Source organism: Nothoprocta perdicaria, unplaced genomic scaffold, assembly GCF_003342845.1.
Source record: "Nothoprocta perdicaria isolate Ctin4 unplaced genomic scaffold, notPer1 scaffold_41, whole genome shotgun sequence".
Lineage (NCBI taxonomy): Eukaryota > Metazoa > Chordata > Aves > Tinamiformes > Tinamidae > Nothoprocta > Nothoprocta perdicaria.
In genome coordinates, this window is record NW_020455655.1 from 4,349,263 (window position 1) to 4,369,608 (window position 20,346).

Below are 20,346 nucleotides of genomic sequence, written 5' to 3' on the forward strand. Positions count from 1 at the left end.
GTAACTAGTTGAACATCACATCAGTTTTGAGGAAACACTGGTTTAATCTAACTCTGATTTGTGAAGTATGATAAACAGAAAATTTAAGGCTTCCTTATTTCTTAAGGCTTCATTATCCCAAGACACTGGACAGTTGCCCCTTCAGTTTCAGACCTCCTGTAACTTCAGGTCTAAGGCTGCTCGACTTTCTACTGGCTAGAATACTACTCATTTTTAAACCAAGAAAAGAATGCAAGCAAGCCCTGCTATTAAAAAAACAAAAACAAAAACAAAAAACAGAACATTGTACAAAGTGACATCTAGGAAACTTTTTTATGGTCAAAAATATAAATACAAAACAAGGTTAGAAATATTTTGCCTTTTTATTATTTAAAAAGTCATTACATTTAGCATTTAGCAAAGAAACCGTGACTGCATGGTCAGTTTTTTATACTGCAAACTTCTGATTCTCTTCAGTTACTCAGGAGATGATTCTGCTTCTAGCTTGCTTGTGTGCAACAAAGGATACTGGCTTCAAATAACTTTAATTTAGATATACAGATGTGCAAGTAACAGGAGAACTGCATCCTATGTCAGCCACCAGATATTACAGAGAACGCTCTTTATGCTCTTCATCAACTAGATTCATCTATCCTTTTGCATGGCATTTCTAAATGATCTCTGAACTGTTTATTAAGTGGACAAATCTTACAAGCAAGAAACTCTCCAGAGGGGAAAAAATAAAACAAAAAAATAAAACTGTACTGACTGAATCAGACCTGGAACCTCTGTAAAGACAAATTTTTCCAATTTTACTACATACAGTGACAAAGGTGAAGACCGAGACCTACACAAACACTTCAACTAAGCAGCAGCTGTATTAACAAGAGGGGCAATATTACCTTTCCCTAGGCATTATCCACATTCCCATAGGACCAGATTTATATAATTTACCAAGACGCATTGCTCCATTTCCTGCTCTGGTTTTAGGTCAACTGGAAGCTTCTTTTTTCAGTTTTTCTAATATCTCATCTGGTGTCATCGATACCAAAATCTTCACCACTTTGTCACGTGATTTACCACCCTAGTTTAGACACACACACACACACAAAAAAAAAAACTTTCAGAGAATCATCACCACATACACATTCCAAAAATCTCACTGTAATGTCAATGTATCAGATACTTGAAAAAATAATTCTTAGCATTTGGGTAGGCAGAATTAACAACAGTGTGATATGGTTCATCAGTGCTTTTTCTAGCTATTTTAAACGTGAAAAGAAATGTCTTATCTAACTATCTTATTAAAACTAGATTCAGCTGATAGAGCACACCCACCCTAAATTAATGCTCTTTTTTACAGGTTACAAGGAGAAGCAAGAAGTGATAAATTTCCGTAACTCTGTCAKATCATCAAGAAGTAAAACTTCAACCACATTTGCCTTTTGTTTTTCAAAAGGTTACTATATATGTTTGACGGGTATGGACTTTCAGATCTTCCTCCAACCCTGTGTCCCAAAGAACAGTAGTTACTTGAGCTCTCAGATTGATCATCATCAACAGGTGGAAAAGAAGTAGCATTGCAGAAAACGTATAAGGCACTCCAGATTCATACAGCATTTATGAACAACAACAAGAAAGTATCTCAAATATTACCAACAAGATTGATATATAATGTAGGAACTGTCAAACCTGTAACCTCATTTCATGTTGTCCAAGGTTACAACATTGCTGACATTCAGTAAAGACATTAGAAACACACTAGCTACATGTTAATTTGAGACCTAGCAGAAAGGCATTTGAAAAGTCCACAATGAACATCCTGAAGGAGGAAAAAGTTCTTAGCTCTAATATACAGAAATAAGGTATGAAGTATAAAAAGAAAAACAGATTTTGAAGCAATCTAGCCCACTGATGATGAAAATCAATACACTTGCACAAAAATCCAGTAATTCTATTTTTTTTTTACTGTATCATTTCCTACTTGGATTGCTTTTGCTATTTGTTAATACATAGAAAGCAGCAGCTAAGAGAGAACAACTAGTACCAAAAAGCACTTTTGCACACCTAGCAGATCAGAAGGAAATGTGAGCCACAAGGAAAATACAGACATTACCACTGAGACACGCTTCACTGAGATCAAACATGGCTTGTCAAAGACAAACACCTAAATGCAATTATTTGGGTGCTGTAGGCCAGAGCAACTGAGCCAAGAAGGTCAGATAATGCTGCTCCCTTTTACACTTACTATCCTATGTTAAAAAGAATCAACATAACTACCTTATGAGAATGATCTAGTTAAAACTCAACATCCCTTGATGTTGAGGACAAGTAGAAGAGCAGTGTTATCTGTAAAATATTGATAAGGATKAAGTAGTTTGCCTAGCATTCAGGAAAAAAGAGAACTTAAAACCTTGGCATCTCTACCTTTCAGCAAAGCAGCGCTCAATTCATTGATCATGTTGCCATTATCACTAACTGTTAACAGACTTCTATGACATTAAACTTCATGTTCATAACCCATAAATGAAGAGGGCTGGAAAAACGGACTTTAAGTACAATGAATTAATAAAATAAATTATTTATCCAGTGCAATAAATAAAACAAACAGTTTCCACTTGCCAAAGAGAAAGCACTGAAGTTCTTCTGTTACAAAGAAATTCTTAAGGTCCAGTTATAGTCTAAGTATCTATATATGCTCTTACAGCCATGGCAGTTGTCAGAAAATTTTCAGTCAATACAGAAGCATCTTCCAAAATATTATTGCAAAATACACATTTTCTGCAAAGCACATGAATTTTGTGAAGTGGATTTGAAATGAAAACAAGTGGATTTTCAAATGCAATGCAAACATGAAAGACAGAGATTTTAAAAATATATCATGGCGAGAACCATTCTGATTAAAGATCTCAAAATGAGCTGTGGTTCTTCCTATACTGCATTTACTCTGAATGAGTCATTCCATTAACTCATCCAAACATCGTTCACATGTCTTACAAACACCTTTGAACTGAATGCTAAAAACTCAAGTAGTAGTTGAAGAACAGGCTCCCTCTCTCCAATGTTCAACAAATCATTCCAGAAACCTGAATGTGAAGTGCAGCAGGACAAGACTGAAAGGGGAAGAAGGGAAAAAAAAAAAATGAAAAAAAAAAAAAAAAGGTACCTTCTCTAAAACAACTTCACTCTTCTTCACCTCTAGCACCTTAGAGAGGTAGCGACACAGCTCTGCATTTGCTTCTCCATCTGACGGAGGTGCAGCAATAGCTACACCTACTGCCTCAGTTGTCACATCTACAAGAAAATATTTTAAGGATTTTATGCTCAGAATATTTTAAGCATCCAATTCTTAGCTCTTAAAAATAATAATATTTATGTTTTGGAAACAGTTCAATTTAAATCCAAATAAGCTCCCAGCACAGTATATAACTTGCCATTTTTACACTCCACAAACTACTCCAAGTTAAAAGTCACGCAGTACGAAATAACCATACAGATCTGTRTAAGACTAGGTCTGAGAACCAGCAGTTTTTACGCTGTCTAAATCTCTGTAGAGCTGGGTCTCTCTGCATGACGCCCATTCTGTCGCTGCTGCAGATCCAGCTTTGCAGCGTGCAGTGTTACCCCAAACGCACGACGCAAAGGCCTGCACACAGGTCTGTGCACAGCCAGCAGGCTCACGTTTTACTGAACACAACTGCGCCTCCCCAAAGCGCCCACTGTTTCCTAGGCTCTGCTTCAGCATTGAAGTTTACACTTATTTTAAAGCAATATCAATTATGGTCTCCAACTACTTTACTGCTTCTGCGTTCTATTCCTGTTGAAATATAGAACAGCTGCAAACGCCCTTTAGCTCCTGTGTCTGCGGAGAGACACCGGGGGCAGGGAGCCGTGCTGCGGGCCGCAGGTCCCCCCGGCAGCCTCACACAAGCGCGCACACAAAGCCTGGCTTTAACCCGCACGTAAACAAACCCACTTGTTGCTTCTGTCACTCGATACCCGTTCCCGGGGCACGGGCTCCCCCCGCTGGAGCGAGTGGCGCGCTCGGGCAGCAGCTCCCGGCCCGGTCCCGCGAGGGGGAGCGGGGCCCGCGCGGGCCCTACCTGTCACGGCGCTGCGCCGGCAGCCGGGCTTGGCGCGCACGGTCACCCGCACGGAGCCATCGCCGCCCGCCGCCACGGGCCCCGCGGGGGCGGCCGGCCGGGCCGCGGCTGCCTCCTCCGCGCCGCCCTTGCCCTGCAAGAGACACAGGGGCGGTGAGCGCCGCCACCCCGGCCCCGCGGCCGCCACGCCGGGCTCGGGCCCGCACCCACCCTGCGGGGCATGGCGGCCGCGCGCCCACGGAGGCCGGCGAGGGCCAACATGCCCCGCGCGGCGCTTCCGGCAACAGCGGCCGCGCCGCCCGCCTCGCGCCTGCGCGCTGCGGCTGCGCGGTTGCGCAGGCGCGGCTGGGGAGCGGGCGGCGCCGCCATGGCGGCCCCTCGGCCAGCGCGGCAGGGGCGTCGTGCAGGGCTGCGGCAAGGGCCGCGCGGAACCCGGCCCCGCCGGGCCCTGCACGGCCAGGGTGCGGCTAAAGCCCTGCTGACCACAAAAGGGGGCAGACGGTGGATAAAAGGGCTCCACACTTACTGACAGCAGTCCCTAGTGTAAGGTCATTACAGCAAGGCAGGGCCTAGGGTCATCCCAGCGTTAGGCTGCAGAAAGATGTAGTGTGGAACTAGATCTGCACCTAGACTGCACTCTTCCCCACTCTGGCCTAAAGAAGCATTATAAACCCATAATGAGGAGAGCTTTCCCAATGAAACCCTGAAGCTTCAGGCAGAGGCTCCTGTAACTACCTCAATRTGTTTTCTAGCACCGCTGCCTTCTCCCAGGCACTATTTGCAAGTGAAGAGAGGTGTTCCTCCCCTGCTTTAAGAAGTAAGCTTCTGTTTAATGCAATCATAAAGCATTATAAAGGTGAACGTATACACTGTCGTAGTGCTACAGGAGATAAGGTTCTTTTCACGTGTTCTCAACCTAGTACTTAGGTTGTAGGAGGGCACAGGAGTCCACAGAGGAAGGATTGCACTATTTTTCCTGTGAAACTACAGCAAATATTGCAAGATGCTGAATACTATAGATACTCACCTAAAAACCTCTCATTACCGTACACCCTTCAACTAGATGTATACAAATAATCCTTAGTTCACTTTTTTTTTTTTTTTGGTATTTAGTATTAGAGCATCCATTCGTAAAATGACATCATTACAAGTTTTATATTCTCATTTTCACATTTCATTTACACATTTTCTTACAGGCACATATGTACATACGGTGGCTATCTCTGTAACCAGCTCTGTGTTCCAAARCAGTCCTTATGAATTAAGAGATGCTGGAGACATTGATATTGCAGATTTTGACTTAGTRTTTCTTCAACAGTTGCTGATGTTGTCTGAAGTTCTAAATTCATTCGTTATCCACAACTCGTTCAAAAGAGTCAAAATGATCATAGTATCAATCCAGTTTTGCTGATAGACTTTACAAAAAAAAATAGTAATGCAGGGTCATAGGGTCATTCCACAGTTACTTTGAAGAGAAACATAAGCTGGAAATACAGCAGCAGATTTACTGTCTTTTTAAGACAGGAAGGGGAAAATGTACAACACTCAAAATTCATAATGAATAACGTTTTCCAGTTTAAAAGATGARTTCCATTGTGTCAGAGATCAAGGGGTAAAAATACAAATCCAGTAAACACAGGGTACTTTTTAAAACAATCTTTTCAATATACAGCAAAGTTATTCCACGTGAGGCTTTGTTAAGAGGAAAAGCTAAGTTATCCCATTCTTCCAGTAATATGCAGAGAGAAGAGCTTTTCTGGTACCGCTCGAACAAGTTAATTTTGGTTTTAAATATTCATGTAATTTTATAGAATTTTGTGATTGCCATCAGTAGTGAACTAAAGTCCACTGATACACATCCAAGGTGATTTTATGTATAAAATATTATTTCTGGTATTTGTCCATCTTCTATTGATGTACCATTATTGTTACCTGGCGAACTGTAAAAGACAAAGCATGTTTTGCTAGCAGTAGGAGACTCATGTGTCACTTTCTTCAATCCTTTTGTTCCATAGTGAGAATCGGGACCCTAGAAAAATCAGAAGAGATTAGTCACTGAATGAGAAGCATGCAGCAAAAACCATAAAGTGTTGAAGTCTATTGATTTAGATTATTATAATATAAAATTACAGTATCCACTTATGTACAAAACCACATACAAAACCAGCAAAAGCTATTTATGTAGCAATATCTACATAAAAGCTATTGAAAGTAGACTTAAATCACTTGGTTTTGCCTTGCTGATAATGAATAAATGCTTTATAGTATATCTACTTGTTATATCATTGTCCGTGACCTTTATTTAGTTCTCTGCCTCAGCTGCTTCTTTTAAATGTGCAATATCTTTTCCAACCTACTCAACTTCGATTTTTGCATAGGAAATTAAAAGAACACCGATTTTTAATTATTTTGGACAAAACAGTGAAAGAATAAATTTGTTTTTTAAGTTCAGGAGGAAGCTTTACTAAAGCAAATCACTCCTGTATTTCAAGAACTCTGTAAAAAAGAGAAAGCTTTCTATTTTTTGGATATAGCTGTTGGCTGGGATATCCTTGATAAAAAAAATCTTTAAGAAAAAAAACAACAACACATGCATGCCTTAGATTTTAATACAAATAGCTGCCAAATTGAATATCGTAAGTTGTGCTTTTCCCCACACAGAAATAGTGACTCTCATTAGGATCCATTCCCTTCCTGAGTAAGAAAATGGGAAAACAAAGGAGAAAAGCTGAAGATAAAGTAGCATCCCCACCTCTCTCTCACTTCAGTTATGAATTCTATGCTGTGGCACAGAATAGAGTTAGCAGTTTTACCAATTACCACAGAATTTAACTGCAGCCTTCTTCAGTACTGAACTTAAATGCAAGACACTCCTCCATCAGAAAACAAATACAGGTTAGACAAAACCTTGGGTCAGAACAACATTTTCTTCCATACTGTTCTTACTTTCAGTGTAGCACAAGCGGTGTAGCAAACAGTTGGTAGAATCTCTATAGGTTCTTTAAACATTACTCTGAATGTATTGGCAGTTCCATCACAACTAAATCCAGTATCATTTTGTCCTAGAGTCTGGTTCTTCTCATAATCAATTATCTGCATAAAAACATTTAAAAAAAAAAGTATTTTTGAGTTTACAACCTTGGAAAAGATTCCTGTCACATGCATAGTAGASTATTACACATGGGTACTTGCCTACTCCACCCAGTTTTACTGGAAAGATAGTGCAACCCCAGACCTGGAAGGCAGATATCATTTCCCAGTACTACCACTAGAATTCATGCAGCACAGGGCTGAAGCACAACTAGCAGGCTTTTGTACAGCCCAAACTCAGCCCACCAACACTGCACTGCAGGCAGGTTATAGTCTTTGCTTGGGAGGGATGGATAGTTGTCAGACTTTCAATTTCTGACCTTCACAGACTACATATGATCCTGTACTTAGATTTGCTGATCTCTGTTGTTCACCTACACAGCCTGCATGAGAAGTACAGAACTAGCGTGTAGACCCTGGCTCTTCATTGGTTTTGGCTAATTTAGCCAAACAAGTTCTCACAAACAATGTGATGCATTCTCAGAAATAAAAACAAACTTGTACTTCAGTGTTCCCCGATAAATAGCCCCACTACCATATAAATATTTCACATTTAGTCTCAAAATCACACTCAGACTACATATTCCAGTTCTTTTCCCTTTAATTTTAGTGGAGAAGAGAAATCGGTAGCTAAGACGTGCACTTGTCATTTTGGATTTTTGCTCTGTACATCTTGCCTAAAATAGAGCTTCCAACGGTGTGTTCTTTAGCCACCATTATTAGACACGGCAGAGATCATAGTGAAGTCATACATCATTTCACACAAAAGATGCATATCTGAGGTGAATAAGACAAGAATAGAAGTGTTTAACTTTCGCTATAGCTCTCCCAGCACTTGATGTAGTTCCAGAGGGAGAGAAGCAGAATTTAAATACCTGGCTGAAAAGATTGTGTGACAAGGTCTCAGATTCATGAGGAACTGGGAATGCTTCCAGAATAAAGGGAAAGTGGATAGAACGGGTGGCCTTCATCCAAACCATAGGGATACACCACCCTTTCAGGCTGGATCAGGAGTGGGTTTTTTCCTCCAAGTGAATCTCTTATCAATCCCACTTAATATGCTTCAGTTTGTCCCGAAAGAACTAAATTCTTTTCAGAGGAAATAAATCTGGAAAGGGCACTGAGGGAACACACCAAATGCTTTTCATCTGCTATGAGGAATTTACCTCAGGATCAAACAAGAGTCAGTACAAAACAAAAAACCCAAAATGTGTATAGTGTAATAGTGTAGCTGCTGGGTTTTCAGTACCAACTGTTTTGTTCTGAAGATCTATTCCTGGTGCACTGTGCTACTTGCACAGATGTAGTTTAGAAAAAAAAAAAGAAGAAAACTAATGCCATTTCAAATTAAGGAGTTTGCAAGTGATTTTTCAAACTGAGGAATGTGGAAAAAAAAAACCAAAATCCTTTGATATCTCATCCCAGATACATTTTCTCTGGAACATCCTAAGAGAGAAGACATAACATTCTTTCATGAGGAATGGACACAAAAATTCTTATCCCTAAGTACAGGATGGTCAAAGAATGGAAATAACCTGATAGGAAACAGAAGATACAAACCGCCATTTCAAGAACATGCCTAGAAAGGAACCAAATGAAGAATTTCAACAAATGATAGAAATCTATAGAATAAAACGGGCTCAGTGAGGTCATGGATTTTCTTTTCCACAAAACTTCCCATACACCTATCACATCAAGTGTGCTGCAATACTGGTTACAAAATACCAGGACAGCAGAACATGCCAGTCCCCGAGTATCAGTACCTGTTAGAAAGCTTAGAATCCAATCAAAACTCATTGCAATAAATAACACAACTCATACAGCTTCAAAGTTCTTACTTAATATGGTGCAGGACCAGTATTACTGCTCACTTAACTAACTAGAAGCCAATCCTGGCAGGAAATAGAAATTTAGCGATGACGTAAGTTACTCTCTCAGGTTGGCCAAGTATCATACCAGGACACAAAGCAGGGAGCACATTTTTAGATGCCATCACTGACCATTTCGTGAGCTTGCCATCACTGACCAATTGCTCAGCAGAAGGAAATGAAATCCTGATTTGGTACCATGAGATGAGCAGGATCAGATTCAAAATTTCATAATAGAAACATTAGGTAACAGTGACCATAATATGCTGACCATAATATGCTAAAGTATCAACATTCCTACATAAGCAACCAAATCTAGTTGCTAAATTTCAAGTTATGCTAAACATCAAAAAGAGAAAACAAACAAACAGAAGCTTGCTGAAAAGAAGTTATGTTTTCAGTAAGCCTAAAATTTAAGTAGCTATAAAAGCAGTTATGGTAACAATAACGTGCAACTCCCGCTGAAGCCTGAAGGAGCTGCAAATAAGATGTTCATCTTTCCAAACAGCTGTAGGTCTGGACAATGACAAGTTCCTAAGCCCAATACATCTACTAGGCAAGCTAGGAACAGAACACACACACTGCTGGGTCAGACAACCGCTCTGTTGGGTCCAACATGCACAGACAGTGGCAAGAGAAGGTGCTTCTGATGAAGAGAATCAGAGGCCAGACTCTACAGTCCATTTCCCCACCATGCACAACTGCTCTTCTAGGGATGCTACGGCATGCATCCTTCTTTCTTATACTCCTGTTGGAATCTGTTAAAGGATATGTTGTTTTTGAATGAATTTGTCCAAATATCATGAGGTTAAAGGGTATCTGTCTCCTGTGGCAATGTTAAGTATTTCCATCATATAAAAGAAAAAAAAAATACCTGTATTTGGAGTAGCCTCATTCTAATGGGGGGGATATGGTGAGTAACAGACAGTTCTGCATTTACATTATCCATTGCTTCCATGATTATCAAAATATTGGACACACCTCTCCTTAGCCACCTACTCCTCCAGAAGCTGAAGAGTCCTAACATTTTTGTCTCTTCTCAAAGAGGCAGCTCTATCCCTGTAATCATTTTATTTACTTCTTTCTTTACCTTCTAATACTACTATGCGAGACCAGGCCTGAACACAGCACTCAATATGTGAGCACACCTAGTTTTCATATGGCAACACAGTTATCACCTTTTATCTTGTTTTCAGTATTTTTCTTGCAGTCACTACATGTTGTCATTGCTTTCAGAGAATTATTGCTGACAAATCCAAGATCTCTTTCCTGATTTGTAACTGCCTAAATTACCAGAAACTTCAGTGTCCAATGAACAGACCAGAAACTTGTAAAAATCTTTGCTGTAAGTTAACAGGAGTTCAAGGTTAGGCTGGACAAGCATTCTAAAGATAGAATCACTGAGAGCTACTAAAAAGAGAAAACAAACCATTCTCAGGAAATTCCCTACACTGAAAATAGCTGGAGGCCAGAACGGGAAAGAAAAAAAAAATCATATTGTTCTTACTTTTCCCTAGGCACTTGCCTATGATCACAGCTGGGACGAAAACACAGGTAAAATACTTTGCCTGACATACTTCTTACCCTTTAAAATATTCACTAGATGTTTTGCAAGTACTTGCCTGTAAGAAGCATAGTTTCTACATATACTATTTCAACAGAATATACTGTACCTGTATATTAACTTGATAATCTGTGGGTCCGTGAATAGATCCATATAACCCAAATCCCACTATGGAAATTCTTCTATTAACTGTGAATCTACCAAGACACAAGCCAAGAAAGAAATTTAAACAAACTGTTTACATGTCAATGTTACCTCATTCTAAGTCAAGGAGAACAGATTCCTTCTGAACAGTAGGAGAGCAAGCTTAAAATGACATTAATATATTTTCAGTAATGTTTTCTATTGGATTTTGATGGCAATACTCTTACGGTATCAGTATTGCAGACAAGCTTTGCTAATATACAAAGATATTCTTGAGTATGAAGGATCAATAAACAATTCTTTTGAATTTCTCCAAAACAGAAATAGATTAAGATTTGGTATTTTAAAATGGGATATGCATGAACTATCCAATACCAGAATCCTGTACTTGAGGATGAATTCAGCCTTCCAAAACTTTGTTCTTTGTGACTTCATATTTTGCTGTGTGGAATTGCCTAAGTTCCCCTCTAAAAACAAAACAAAAAAAAAAACAAAAAAACAAAAAAACAAAAAAAAAACAAAAAAACAAAAAAACAAAAAAAAAACAAAACAAAAAAAAAAAAACCCCACCCACAGCCAAACCTGCCCAAGCAGAACCCTCATGTTTATTATTGTATCTTTATGCCAAAGAAGCAACAGTTGAGTAATACGTTCCCTTTCTTTCCACAGTTCTCTGCCTCTCCTCCAAATAGTTTCAAAAGCCATACCTAATCCGATCACTTGTTCCACTGTAGCCCCAGCGACTCTCCACTTGCTGGAACCTGTTAATGCTGCATTCTTTTCCTCTAAGACAACATCTTGGTCGGTCAATATAATCCACTTTAGGCTTAGGGTTGACAGTAAAATGAAGAAAGAGATTTACTACTTCCCGATCTGATAAGATTCCAGACTGAGCAGGACCTGTGAAAAGAAAACACTTCTATGGCGATTCTAAGAGTTACTCCAACCTGTTCTATTTAACCACACATATTTGCAAATGACAGTTTGACTACTGACATTTAAAAACGGCAATAGCATTTTTAAAAGGCCATAACATCTTCTGCAGGATGATTTACTTTGGTTAAAAGTGCATCACATCTTCCATTAGTGGAATATTAATAACATGAGTACTAGGCATCTAAACACTTTAGGATGAACCATATAGCGCGGAGATGCAGCCCAACAGTATGACAAAGAAGCCAAACACTCACCTGCTGCAAACTCTTCAATAGTCATTAGTGGAAAACGGATTAAGGAAAGGGCTCTTCCAAGCACTTTCTGTTTGTTACCAAATGTCACAGGCAGTTGTTGTCTTTGACATTCTGCTTCTGCCCAACGAACAACAGCTCCAAAGAGTCTGCTCTCCCGAATGCTAAGGGTGTCTCTTTCCAGAACTGCACATAATGTGTCTAAAGAAGTTAAGATTTGGATCAATATTCATTCAGTGAGCTTCTCAAGTGAGCTTAAAAGCTAAACAAATACACACTAAAGACACTTATAACAAGGCATAAAAGGTAAGACAATTTGTCTTGTGTCTAAAATAAATCTCCAAATGGTAGACATACACTCTAAGGTAAAACCCTCTACTCCTCCTTCTGCCGTACAGATGGTATATGATCCTGACTCCTAAAATTATATAGGACTAAGACTGCATACAATCTCTGTCGTGACAACAAAATAACTAAAGAACTCCCCTAAAGAACTTCCATAGCTAGGGAAAGATCAAAAGCAGAATTAAGTAGAATAACAAATTTCTATAGATTGATGACTACACACTATGAAAGAAAGAAAAAAGCTATTCATGACAATACTGTATTATTCTCATCAACACATCCACCTGCCAATCTAGATCAGCTGTAGACCTCAGAAGTGGTAGTCACAAAAGAAAAAGGAGGATACTTCAAAATTCTATTAGAACTTGTTCTTCATTCTGTTATATAAAAGAGAACACAGTCCGTTTCCTAAGAAATACAGTTCCTATGGAATTGTACAACTTTGATACTGGTAAAATGTAAGAAATTACCTGGTGAACACCAATTCAAATAAATAGTACTGTGAAGAACTACACAATAAATAAGTCCTCCTTGAAGTCTAGGTGAAAGCTAATTTAGCAATAATTGAAATAACTTATTCAGAAAAGGCTTTTATTTACAACCTAAAGCTTGAAGGTGGAATACAGGACATGAGGTAAGATTTTCACATGTGTTATAAAAGCAGTCTTTTCCTGTATTACTTTGTCTGTCATCTGACGAACTACAGACAAATAAGAAATCTGTAGTGAATATTTAAGTTTTAGTCTGTTCTACTTTTCCTCTCACACAAGCCTGAAAAACAGCATTTTCACAATGTCAGTATTCTGTCTTGTTCAGGAGTTATTAAATGCCCCAATCTCGAGCAAAGCACATCTGTTGTCACAGAAAATATCATATATGGAAGTACCAACAGATTGAGACTTACCAAGGGCGGAGATGAGCACCAGTACCATAAACCCACCGAACACAAGAGCTAACAATGACTTCTCAGTTTCTTTAAGCAGCTGGAATACCACCCTTAGTCTGAAATTCTGATATAACTAAACTGGAGTAAGATTTTAGACATATATGAGTGGAATTTAAAAAAAATGGAAGCAATCAAATTTACAAGTGCTGACACTTCAAGAAGGAAGTGAAGGAAATCAAGTTTTCTCTCTCTTTTTTTTAAATAGATTCTATAACTTATATCTATTCTGTGCAACTCTGAATAGAAAAGGACCATGCAGCAAAAGAGCACGGTTCCTTTCAGAACTGTAATACTTAGGACAAATCAGAAAGTAACTTACCAATATCAATATCAGTAAAGCCTTCTGCACTTATTGCATCCATGGTACTTTTGTCTATTGTGTCAAGACAAAGACTAGCAAGCTGAGGTTCATCAAATAAACGAGCCTAGGAAAATAAAGAAATACCACTTTGGTTACTCTGGTATTGCAAGCAACAAGTTGTCAAACCACTAATTCTAACGAGCAAATATTTTTACACTAGGATAAATTAAATTATAATAGGCTGATTTGTCTAGGTAAACCTTGTGTTTATCCCTTAAAGGATACATGAATTACGTACTACTTTGAAGATTTAAGAGAACACACTGCATAAAAGTTTTGCTTCATGCTAAAGTTTTGTATTCTCACAACATGGTAAGTGAAATAAGCACAAATCAAACCCACTACAGTGAACTGAAATAGAGTATTATCAAAAAAGTTACAATATTTGTATAAATACATTGGAGAGCAAACTGGCCCTGTTTGAAGTGTCCTGGTACACTGCATATTAATTAAAATAGTTATTAATAATAAAAAGTTTCCTTTTACATTAACATTACAAAATAAGAAGCCAGAACAAGTCTATAGAAACGGAAGCATACAGGAATGGCACATTTTTATACATAAACCAGACTACGTCATGGCTAGACCCACTGTGAAGTATTATCTGGCTACTTCTCTCCAAATGCTGATTTTCAGAGTAAATCAAAGCTAAGTTGAATGAACCTACCTGAGTAAGTAACATAAAAGCATTATCTGCTCTGAGGTGCTTAGTTAGAAAATCCACACAGTGTGCTTCCAGGGCTGGAACTGCATACTTCTTAGCAGTGTAGAGAGTGGTCATAACAGTTTCAGGGCCAATTTGAACTTCATCTGAGTAAAGAAAYCTGAAAAACAACACACAAACATAGACAGTGCAAATGTATCCGGATGGGCAGTGCAGTACAATGTAAGAGTCTCTTTAATTTGGAAACACGAGTCAAAAATTTGCAGTATGATTACGCAACAGCCAATCACCTGACATTTTTATAAATTAAAGACTAATAAAACAGCTGATGAAAGAGTATTATATTAGCCTAATAGCCTACATTTGTTTTAAATATGGGTTACTCTCTAAGAGTGATCTGGCTGTACTAGTTATACATAGCTACTAAATTGTAAACAACAGCTGAGCTGCAGAATTACTTAACATACGAATGCAGTCTCTTCTGATGCACTGGGAAGACTTGCATTTCTAAGTACGTGTATACATAACCCCCATGGCTTTATTACTGATTTTAATTTACTGAAAGTGCACACTAGTTTCCCAGGCAGGAGAACAACGTCAAGGACTTATACTGTGATAACACCTGATATCAAAGTCACCATTCCCTGGGGTACAGAAGACAGAAAAAGTGAGTAACACTCTAGCAGATGACCTTGAGCCTCCCGTTCCTGCTGCAGGCTGCCACAGCAAACACCCTGGCTCGACTCCACCGCTTGGGACTGCATGACTAGTTGAGGTCTGAGCACTAGCCGCGAGCCAGGAGACAGAAATCTTCACCAAAACCAAGAAAAATCTTTCCTGAGCAGCTGTCACTTCAAAATAAATGCTGCCTAGTCTGAAGTTCTGTTCAGAAAAGATGATTTTTAAAAATTAACTGCTCTTTTTTTATGACGTTGAAGATAACAATCTTACTAATATTTCATTAGCTTTCAAGAAATTAACTACAAAGAAATTCAAGAAGGTAGAGATGGAAGACAGGTTTAGGAGTTATAATGATAAATGGTTTGCATTTAACAGAGGAAGCCTGTGAAAGTAATAAGCCTGTTTGCACAAAGGGAGAACTGAGTAACAGAAACCTACATTTAAAGTTTTGGCAATTATTCTTCATTTTTTACTCTCCAAAAGTAAAAAATTCTATTATACTATTATAAAATACCATTGCTAACAGCTCATTCATGCTAATACACAACTACGTATAACCTTCAATGTTAAACTCGTGTTGCTTCCCAAGAGGTAAACATTTACTGTTACAATCCTCAAATTCATTCCTTCACATCTTGGAAAATGGTAACTTGGAAAATGCGGCGCTTTAGATTAACTCTTTAAACAGAATTTACATCAAAGAACTTCTAGGAAAGACTTTAATCCCATGCCATGTTAATTAAAGTTTCAATTATATCATTTTAAACTAATTTATGAAAGCTACAATTTATTGCTGCTTGGCAGCAATAAGGCTAACTTCCCAATAACTGGTAAGTTTACTTTCAAAAATCTAAAATCTAGTAGCTACAGCTTTCAAAATGCAGTTTTGAACACTGAGTTGACAAATTGCTTACTAAAGCACTAAAATCATCCATTTAGATTTCAGTTCTAAAAATAAAAATCTTACAGGGTTAGGACATTTTGAAACAGATTTTATCTAACCTTGAAATCCCAGTAACATAAAAATTAAAAAGTCTGAAAAAAGAGCAGCATAATAAACCATACACACTCAGTTTTACTTAACCCTAAAACTATGTTCATCTTGTTGCTTCTAGAAAATAATTCTGATTTTATTTCTAAAGAGCAAACAACTTAAAACTGCTGATCTGATCCACACAAGGAGCTCATCTGGCCTGTGGTTTGCTTTCTATGCCTTCAAAATAAAAGTTGCAATACAGCTACAAGCTATTAATTTTGGTAGCCTATATTTTCTTGATTCATCCATTCTCAGGAATCTTGCAGGCTTTTCCTCAGAAGCCAATTATATGTGCAAAGGAGAGGAAACCAAACATGACAAGAGCATATAGTCAGGCAAGATTTTCATTCATACAACATCTGTGAGCTACAGGATGCTTCTCAATCCTATGGAGAACATACCTGAAGCTCTCTCTCCAGTCCCCTTCCCGCTGTGTGCCTGGCAGTTCCTTAAGGGACACTTCCCAAATGGAAGTGTGTGTGCCTGTGACAAACTCACAGGACTCAAGTGGTTAAAGTTTTAAGCAAGAGCTGCTCAGCACCTCAAGTCAAGCAAGCTGATCGCATGGTATGTTTCTGGGCATCGATCACCAGAGGCCATGACAGCTCAGAGTAATAAAATATTTAACCCAGGCATAGACTTTTAAGCTGAGAAAGCTCATGGAAGGACATGGCACATTAGGAAGTTACACAACCATTCTGTTGTAATATTTCATATTTTGTACAGTGCCAATACTCTTCTGGCATTTGCCAGAACCAAAACAGCCTTTGGCAAATGCTAAGTGTCAATTTGCAAAGCTGACATAACTGAAAAATGTAAATGGTAATAGATTATTCTATAATTCCATATAAACCTACAGTATTTTCTTTGAATTGCTGATCGAGAATCACGATTCATTTCTCAGTCCATGAAGAGCAGCTCTAGGTGTGTCCTCTCTCTGAGGAATCGCTCCACGAGCTGCCTCTCCCTCCAGGGCAGGTGTGGACCAGCATTCCTCTATGTTTTTGCCACTTGTCCTCCTCTATCTATCTTGCACAAGTGCATTTAATAATCTATTTCCCCAATCCTCTTCTCTGCTTTCACCTCTCCTTTAATCTAAATTTTATATCCCATTTTTGAAGATCCCTCCATTCTCTCCTCCTTTATTATTCGTTTATTCTTCTTTGCTAAGGCAGAAAAGAAGACATTTGAAGTAGTTCTCCTTGATTAGCAGACTGCTATTCAGTGGGGTTCAAGACCACTTCTATTTCTCCATTATTGGTCTCCCTCCCCTTCTCCCCAAGAGTTTCCATCTCGCAGAAAATAACCTGCTCTTTAGACATTGATTAATTTTACTTTCATCTGGGGAGTTGTAGTAGGAGAAAGCAGTGAGGGATAACAGTTTTCCAAGTGACCACTCAACTACTGATTTTAATTAAGCATCTCGAATTTTATGGTGCTTTTCTTTACTCTCAAGTAAGCATATCTTCTTCACTAGTATAAAAAAAAAAAAAAAAAAATCAAGGATCTTTCCCACTTTAGTCATGATCACTCCCCTTTTACTGCCTGTTAAAGTCCTCTGCTAAGACATTTGGAAAGCTAATTTCATCCCATGTTGCCACTTCCCTTTATACTATGATCAAAGTACATGTTAAATTACTGTGAATTGCATTTTAAAATGAGAATGGAGGAAAAATTTACCAAAAGACAAACCAAAACTCTAGAACACAGACAGCTACTAGGACACTACTTCGATTTTCCAGATCTCAGCTTCAAGTTACAGAGTTAAAATCATGAAGAAGAAAAAAAAAAGTTGATTAATTACAAAACAGAAAAAAAAGTAAACAAAATTTGTGAGTTTGACTTAATTTTGAGTTCTTAGGGATTTTATCTGAATGACTGGAGCCGTCAGCTGCTTTGGAAAGCTCCCTTGGCTCCTGTTCGAGGGCTCTTCAGGCAAGTGGCACACCGGCCCGCTCGCAAGCCAACACACACCACAGACAATTTTAGGCCTCTGAGCTCAGCCAGTTATTTTCTAAGAACATTTTCTCCTTCTCCCCAGTACGCCCTAAATGTCCCCCCTGCTTCCATCTTACAGCCAAGATTTTAGCCAAGTACAGATCAGCAGGACTTGCAACAACTGTCGGGGGGGGACACAACCCCCATAACTTATTACTCACATTGCATCGGTACTTTAAAGCCCCTCATAAGACAATAAAAGAACAGTCTCACTGGAGAGATGAAGATGACCAGTTTAAGAAAATCATGAAAACTTTCATAAAAACCTCTCTGGTATTATATACTCTACAAAGTAGGATTATCCTTACTGGACATATCAACTACAACCAGGACCTAACATAATGCACGAGTAGAAAACAGAAGTGTTTTGTTGAACATTGAATACTTAGCAAATTTCCTCTGAAGTTTTCTTCTATCAGCAGAATTCTTCCTTTACTGCAATGCTTTTCTGCTGCATATGGGCAAAGATCCCACCTGACCTAACTCCCAATCCATGCAGCTCAAGTTGGCCTGTGCAGAGATCAACAGGGGAGTCCTATAAAAGGCTACCACCACTACCTGCCAAATTTACTAGTGACAGATAAAAGGGGACAGCAGTGCAGGACACTGTTCTTGTGCCTCTTCAGGTCAATACCATACAAAACAGATGCTCTTACAGCTGATATATTTTAAAATACAGTCCAGTGTATACTGGTCTGTATTAAAGAAGTCTTCCTTAGGTGTGCTTTTAATATTGTTTTACAATTCGTATTTACTCCAATATAAGTTCAAAATATATATATAATAGAGAGGTATGTCCTAAAAGCTACCATGCATTTCAAGCTAAATAAGATACCAAACCTTGAAGAGCTTTAAGTCTTGTGCTATTTAGACAAGACACAAGTATAATACGTTCATTCACGTAAGTCCCCAGGCCATCACGCACTAGCAGCACTACAAACACAAGACAGCTTTTGTTTGACTGTAACAACATCTCTTCATTCACTTTTACAGTTTTCAAGCATTACCCGTCTGTTATTTAGAGCTTGACCCCTTTTTTATTTACATCTTTGCCCAAGCCAACTTACCTAACTGCATCTGCTTTTCACTGTACCACACTTTTCCCATATATAAATATATACATATATACGTATACACATATATATACACACGTATATATACATATATGCATATATATATACGCACACACTTGCATTTACTTTTAAATCTTGGAAAAGATGCTCAAAGTGCTTGAAAGACACTTCCCTGTATTTCCCACTCTGCTACCATAAACCCTTCGTCCTATATTTTCACTACTCCATTTGCTGAGAATTCAGATATTGAATACAGTGCATTTGCTAGTCAGCAACACAGCGGCCTTAAAAAAAACAGGAAAAAAAAAAAGCACTTAAAGGTTAAGTGTTCAGTCATATTACCCTCCCTCAGCTTGACGCACAAAAACCACCAGCAATCATTTCTACAGGCACCATAAACTCTTATTTACCACTACACTGAGTAAAGGTAAAGGATGGGTAAACTCATCAGTTTTGTCTCAATTAGAAGCTGCAGATCCTGTTCTGCGCATGTTGGAAGTTATTCATTCATCTTATACTCTTCGCTGCTGTACTGATGACCTCTCTCATTCGGGTGGTTTATGTGCAAAATGACTAAATCCCTGCCTTCTGCCACACATTCCCGCTCCACCTGCGGAGGAAGAGAGGCCGTGAGGGCGTCCCAGGCGCCCGGGCACGCCGCGGGTGGATCGGCAGCACTGCGGCGGTTCCAGACTGAACGGCAGGCGAGGCCGGTGGCACCGCGCAGCCGCCTCGGCTGCTTCTGGCCGGGTGCTGGAGCTGCAGAGCCCGTAGCGAGCCCTAACTCCCGCCGTTAATAATAACAAATAATGGCGACAGAACAGCCGCCGTTAGTCATAATACATAATGGTGGCAGAGCGGCCTCGCGCAGCCCACGGCTCTTCCCTCCATTCATTCCGCTCCGCCAGCCCAGGCGGCGGGCCGGGCGGCCGGGCCGGGGCAGCGCCGGGCGAGGCGGAAGGACGGGGAGCCCCGCGCCCCCCCTCCTCCCCGCCGCCGCTCCCGACCTGAGCAGCGCCAGGAAGGCGGCGGGCTCCACGTCGGGCAGCTCGATCTCGGCCGACGTGGTGGCCATGCCGCCGTTGAACATCGCGTCGAAGACGGCGCTGCCGGCCGCCAGCACGAAGCGGTGGGCGGGGATGCGCTGCTGGCCCGGCCCGGGGGCGCCGCCGCCGCCCGCGCCGCCGCGGGGGCTGCCCTTGCCCACCACGAAGTGCACGTCGCTGAGGAGCTCGTTGGAGAAGAGGAAGGCGAAGCGCTCCCGCAGCGAGCCCTTGGTCGCCTGCCAGTTGTAGAGCGGCTCCCGC

The 20,346-nt window shown here is 39.8% G+C and overlaps 2 protein-coding genes across 2 annotated transcripts; both read right to left on the reverse strand.

Moving 5' to 3' along the window:
• Positions 1–482: 482 nt before the first annotated feature.
• On the reverse strand, positions 483–4,451 carry CUNH15orf40 (chromosome unknown C15orf40 homolog). Its single transcript, XM_026045818.1, has 4 exons — positions 4,293–4,451; positions 4,083–4,215; positions 3,146–3,273; positions 483–1,063 (listed from the first exon to the last, which is right to left on the reverse strand). Exons 1-4 carry the CDS (start codon positions 4,449–4,451, stop codon positions 971–973), a joined length of 513 nt encoding a protein of 170 aa, XP_025901603.1. The 3' UTR covers positions 483–970.
• A 917-nt stretch (positions 4,452–5,368) lies between these two features.
• Positions 5,369–20,340, reverse strand: BTBD1 (BTB domain containing 1). The gene is made up of 8 exons (XM_026045717.1): positions 20,047–20,340; positions 14,255–14,411; positions 13,546–13,651; positions 11,939–12,136; positions 11,456–11,648; positions 10,714–10,801; positions 7,029–7,175; positions 5,369–6,111 (listed from the first exon to the last, which is right to left on the reverse strand). Exons 1-8 carry the CDS (start codon positions 20,127–20,129, stop codon positions 5,953–5,955), a joined length of 1,131 nt encoding a protein of 376 aa, XP_025901502.1. The 5' UTR covers positions 20,130–20,340; the 3' UTR covers positions 5,369–5,952.
• Between the last annotated feature and the right edge of the window lie 6 nt (positions 20,341–20,346).

Bases quoted from the DNA above. Each gene is read 5' to 3' on its own strand.
- CUNH15orf40 (XM_026045818.1), bottom strand. From the start codon at position 4,451: ATGGCGGCGCCGCCCGCTCCCCAGCCGCGCCTGCGCAACCGCGCAGCC. The intron at 4,216-4,292 runs GTGGGTGCGGGC...TGTCTCTTGCAG, and splicing joins CGGCCGCCATGCCCCGCAGG to GGCAAGGGCGGCGCGGAGGA. The intron at 1,064-3,145 runs GTACCTTTTTTT...TGTCTAAACTAG, and splicing joins GTGAAGTTGTTTTAGAGAAG to GGTGGTAAATCACGTGACAA.